The sequence below is a fragment of the Nelumbo nucifera genome, chromosome 1 (assembly GCF_055504915.1).
Source record: "Nelumbo nucifera cultivar China Antique chromosome 1, China Antique-T2T, whole genome shotgun sequence".
Taxonomy (NCBI): domain Eukaryota; kingdom Viridiplantae; phylum Streptophyta; class Magnoliopsida; order Proteales; family Nelumbonaceae; genus Nelumbo; species Nelumbo nucifera.
Genome location: NC_142649.1, coordinates 199,611,525 through 199,617,484, shown reverse-complemented (window position 1 = coordinate 199,617,484; position 5,960 = coordinate 199,611,525). Strand labels below are relative to the sequence as shown.

At 37.9% G+C, this 5,960-nt stretch overlaps 1 protein-coding gene across 1 annotated transcript; it reads left to right on the top strand.

The window, feature by feature from the left end:
• Positions 1 to 2,759: 2,759 nt before the first annotated feature.
• On the top strand, positions 2,760 to 4,673 carry LOC104602436 (transcription factor MYB123-like). The gene is made up of 3 exons (XM_010266122.2): positions 2,760 to 3,047; positions 3,244 to 3,373; positions 3,501 to 4,673. Exons 1-3 carry the CDS (start codon positions 2,915 to 2,917, stop codon positions 4,267 to 4,269), a joined length of 1,032 nt encoding a protein of 343 aa, XP_010264424.1. The 5' UTR covers positions 2,760 to 2,914; the 3' UTR covers positions 4,270 to 4,673.
• The last annotated feature ends 1,287 nt before the right edge of the window (positions 4,674 to 5,960 follow it).

The window sequence follows — 5,960 nt, the reverse complement described above, 5'->3', positions numbered from 1 at the left end:
ATACATCAAAACCCTTTTCGTCCAACAAAGGTACAAATAATAGATTTCTCCTAAAATTGGGTGCATACAATACATAAATTGAAATCAAATTCATGTTCTCATTTATGAGAATCTTCACTTTTCTGGTTCTAAGTACATCAGTATAGGTGTTGTTTCCCATAAAAAATTTGGTGTTCTCTTGTCTTCATTTCCTTCAATTTCAAGAACATCTCTTTAGATTTGCAAATGTGCCTAGAGGAGCCAAAATCAATAAACCAATTAGAAAAAATTGGAATCAATAAAGTAGGACTTAGAAACTACACAAACAATATCCTTCTTTTCAATTTTTGTTTTTCATTATTTGATTTATTCTTCTTGCATTTAGGGCAATTATATTTTGTATAGCCTTGTTTTCCATAGTTAAAGCAATGTTTTCCCTTAATTTTCTTGGACCCTTTTGAAAAGTTAAACTTTTTATAAAATCTCTTCCCATTATTAATTTTAAAATTTTTACCCTTAGGTTTTTTGGCCATTTAGGAAGTTTTAGCTAGTTTTGAAGTGACCATTAAGGATGATGGCTAGGATTTCTTCCTCTTCCTTTTAGCCTCTAAGCCTAGCAAAGTAGGTATATTTTTGATGCTAACTTCTCTTCTAGACGGGTTTAAAATTGTTACTACTGAATTCTAAGAAGTTGGGAGGCTATTGAGAATAGTGGATACCTAATTTTTCTTAGGAATAGGGTTTCCAATAGTTGCCAACTCTTTGGCAATCACATTCATTTTACTAACATGGTCCACTATAGAATCTTCTTCTCTCATTTCACAGCCATAGTATTTCTCAATAAACAATTAAACATATGTTTCAGTTTGTGAACATTGAGAAACAATTCACTTGGACTGATTTAGAGTTGCCATCCATCAGTTAAAGGAATTGGAGATGATGGAACCTCCGAGAATAACTTTCAGAAACATTTTTTATTAAATAGTAACTCCAACACCCAAGGCACTAGCTAAACCAATCCGGATAAGACTTGGATGGAAAAGAGAAGGGGCTAGGCACCCCTCTCCCAAGTCCAATAGCTGGAACCCACATGACATCCCAAACAAGCATGATTGCATATACACAATTAATCAACCAACATAATAATCAAGAAAGCAAATCACAAGAACAAAAAAAAAATATCATTTATTAACAAAAAAGTCTAGGTTAGGCATGAACCAGAGCCCAAACCCAAGTATCAAGCTTATTCTTAAGTCTGAGCTTGACCCTAATATAAAGCCCGAAGCCTAGAGCAAGGGCCTATTCTTCTAATTACATAATTTTTAACTTGTTTATTTCTTTTTTTTTATTTTTTTATTTTTGATAGATGGATATAACTTGTTCATATCCACTCACACATTTTGCACATAAAAAATATTGCTGCCCCGGATACAATTATACACCTTAATTAGGTTGTGTTTGGTTGCAGGGCAAATAAATTTGTATTGATGCAAAACTATGGTTTGTTTGATTGCAGTACAAATGAAGTAAAATAAGACCTCAAGGCTGTGTTTGGTTGCTGTGCAATTTTATTTGTACTAGCTAGTACAAATGCATAGGAGTGCAAATGAAAAAAAAAAGTGTATTCTTGTTTAATTTTGTTTTGGGTTTTACTTTATTCTACTTCATGTCCTAATTTACTTCATTTACACTGCAATCAAATAAAAAATCTAAAATTTGAAACAAAAATAGGTCAGAGTTTAAATTTAAATCATTTGCATTGTCATAATTTTGCATCACTGCAAATTTATTTGTATTGCAACCAAACACAGCCCAAACATAACAAAGCAAAACCCAGGACAAAATAAAATCAGAATTTGCATTCTTTTTATTTGCACTCTCATACATTTGTATTAGTACTAATAAAATTGCACTGCAACCAAACATAGGTTTTAAGTTCAAAAAGAAAAAAAAATCACACATAAAATACAAATTATTATTTAATATATATTAATAATATGCTTTTTATTATTTATAAGATTATTATTGGGCAAGCCCGTGAGGCTACTTGAAATAGGTATACTTCAATGGTGCAATGTATCTCAGCGGTCAGTCTTCCTCCTATGAATTCCAAAAATAATATTCTTTCCCTTCCCCTTTAGGAATTGGGGACCAATCCTTTTTTTTTTTTATTTCTTATTCAGTGTTTTCAACCGTTGAATTTAAGGCGTTCGTTAGGTAGCCTGACACCAATTACAGCTTTACATCCTTACGCTTCTGTACTCGATCATTCATCATCGGTTTCAATCTTTTCAACGATGAGCAGAGCAAGAGAGTATGTCTGCGGCCTCGTGGGCGCATCGATCGATCTTTCAGTTCAAGAAAATTGTCGGAGAAGAACAACTTTTCAACTCTCTGTATTTATGAATGAATGCATATACATATACTTATAATAAAATATATATAAATATACATTATGAATGCGTTGTTGCATATACGTATATTTATGAATTGTGAGTACATACATAAGTATTTATGAATTGTGAGTACATTATACATAAATACATATTTATATAAATATTTTAAAATTTAAACATGAATTTAAGTCGGGTTCGGATTGGATCAGGATGATAAAGGCCTTAACCCTAGCTAAGAAAATCCAAAGTTTAAGTCTGCAGGTTCAGGTTCATACTTATCAACTCTCACCTGAATTTCAACTCAACCTAACCCAACTTTTTCAAGCAAGTTGCAGTTCTATATAAATTCCTCTTTCCACTCCCTCAGCAAAGAGAAAACCCAGGTAGAAATCCCTCGGCACCTTATAAGAAGCACTGCTATATATGCATTCCCTCACTTGTCTTGCTCTCTACCAACTTAGAAGTAGTTTTGAACCTGCTTACACATACCCTCATTTGGGAATTGGGATTTGGGGTTTCCAACTCTCAGGTCTCTCCAAATGGGTAGAAGACCTTGTTGCTCCAAAGACGGATTGAATAAAGGAGCTTGGTCTGCTCAAGAAGACGAAGTCCTCATGGATTACATTAAATTCCATGGTGAAGGAAAATGGAGAGGCCTTCCCAGTAAGGCAGGTGAGCTATCAAGACCCAACCACCTTGCTTTGCTCCGTTGTTGATGACTTGTAAAAATCTTCAAGATGAACCCAATAATATAATTTCATGTGGATTCAATTCAATTTGGGTTCTTTTTTTCTTTTCTTTTTAATTACTCCATAATATTCAGAATCACTTTCTTTTTATTTATTCGAATGGTTGATATTTAATCCAGGTCTGAAGAGATGTGGAAAGAGTTGTAGGCTTCGTTGGTTGAATTATCTGAGACCAGATATCAAGAGGGGGAACATAGCCCATGATGAAGAGGAGCTCATCATCAGGCTTCACAGGCTCCTGGGGAATAGGTAGTATCGACCTGAATATATACCACTAATAATCGTTAACTTGGGTTTTCTACGTAGTTTAATTAGTTTTTGTGTACGTGATCATCATCACTGTAATTAAAGCAATTGGGTGTGTTATAATGTGCAGATGGTCGCTGATAGCAGGGAGGCTTCCTGGACGAACAGACAATGAAATCAAGAACTACTGGAATACTAAATTAGTAAAGAAGGTGCAAGACCATCCTAAAACAATAACTTCTTCTACTCATAGGCACTCAAACTTGTCTAAAGACGACGACGATGACAACGAGAAGAAAAAGAAGCCAATCGAGCCATCACCGACGCCCAACACGGAATCGCGAGTAGTTCGGCCCAAGGCAGTGAGGTGCACCAAAGTTTTTCTCAGTCCACCATGCAATAACCAGCTGGTTGAACCCTTTGCGACCTCCACAGCAATGGACTTAGAATCCAATGACTGGCTGTCGTCGTTCATTCCTGAGGAAGATAAAGTTTTTCTCAGTCCACCATGCAATAACCAGCTGGTTGAACCCTTTGCGACCTCCACAGCAATGGACTTAGAATCCAATGACTGGCTGTCGTCGTTCATTCCTGAGGAAGATAAAGTTTTTCTCAGTCCACCATGCAATAACCAGCTGGTTGAACCCTTTGCGACCTCCACAGCAATGGACTTAGAATCCAATGACTGGCTGTCGTCGTTCATTCCTGAGGAAGATAATTCACTGGATTTTATGATGGATCTCAATGTGGATGACTTTGGTCTATCTTATCTCCTCAATTCTGACTTTTTCCAGCTTTGCCGTTACTATAATGGATTGGTGGGGGAGATCAGCTGCTGCAACGACATAACTCCATCTTCCGACCAACCTCTCTTTTACCCTGACGAATTGCTGGTGTAGGAAATAAGGGGAAAAGACTGTGCTAAACTTAAACACGATGTCGTTTCGGACCTCCGATCTTTGGCCACTTTTCTTGATTGCGATGATAATCTGTTACCACAGTAGTTCAAAGGCAGTTATTGTTGTTGGTAACTTCGTTCTTCCGCCCTGAACAAATAACAGGCCACTAATTAATTAGTTGCACAGGCGTATGTAGTGTGTTTGCTTTTTCTGTGTAGTGCGGATCTAATAACAATAGCTAGTAGGGAACCCTTATTGTGGAGAGCGTTTCAATAAATTTTCTGATAACTCTAACTGGGTTATCTCCTACTGTGGAGAATCTTGCATAGACTCGCTTCTATTTTTCCGTCAGTTTGGCAAAGCAAGGCCTGTAGTTGGATTGACATTCACGTTAAAGCAAAAACAAAAACCACTGGAGGGTCATCTCTATTGCTACATTGTGATGGACAAATTATATCTCCATTAATTCTTTCATTTCATCATCATCGGCTGGGACCCTTTAATTTTTCCAGGAAAAACTATTTGAAGACCCGAGGTTTCTTGCAAATATTTAAATTACCATTCCGATTTAAATAAATGACCTAAAGTTAATGGGGTCGTGCCCCAACTTGGTTGCATGACAGAATGATAACCCTAGTGAACACGGGCACATGGCAGACAAAAGAAATTTCCTATTCACTTATCCTACTTACCTTCTATCCGCGTGTGAATTGCAACCACACACATCTCTATTATGAATTGAGAGAGATACGTAGCTGCGATTAAGGCGGTAGGAAATCTGAGTTGTATCGGCGGAACGACAAGTACAAGTCCTTCGTAACTCCCCAAATGAAGAAGGGCTGTCAAGCCACGTGTTTCCACAAGTGGGGAGTGTCGTTGCTCCCTCAAGCATTTAAATTTTAAAGGCAATCCAACCACTATACCCCTTATGCTCTCTAGCTTATTCAAACAGTTCGCCTAGCCGACCTCCTCACTGCTTTACTGACTTGAGCATTATAGTGCCTTTTCTTGGGAACCACCTCATGGCCTTTGACTTTATTTTCTTGTAGCTCGTCAAGCTCTCACCACCTCGTCCATCATTTCCGCTTCAGTGCAAATCATTTTCTCAGCTCATTTAGTTCAGTAGGACAATTATCTGTTATTCATTCACCTCAATGCAGACTACATCAGATATGGAAATCTACATGAAAAGCCTCTAGTTTCTTCTCTCTTGTACGCCAACAACCATGCCTCCCTAGAACATTTCCAACCGCTCTAGCACTCACTCTCCATCGAGCGCGGGTCTCACTTTTAATGCCCCTCTTCACCCCATGCAGCTCAATAGTTGCAACCAATAACCCAAGAGTAGTTCAATTCCCTACTCTAGCAGGTTGAGTGCATCATTGCCAGGATGGAGGCACTAGGGTTGTGCATACCACTGGACCTCTTCATGGGTCGGGCTCAGGTTGGGCTTTCACTCTGTATTAACAGATTTTTCTAAGGCCTGAGCCCGATCCCGGCCCGACCATCGGGCTTACAATTTGGGCCCGAGCCTGGCCCTCATAAAAAGCCCAAAGCCCGGACCTGGGCCCGAGCCCGAAATTTATCCCATGTTACTACTGTTGAAGCGGCTGAATAGAGAGAGAGAGAGTGAGTGAGAGAGAAATTATAAAGGAAAAAATAAAAAAAAATGTATATGTTAAATTATAAAT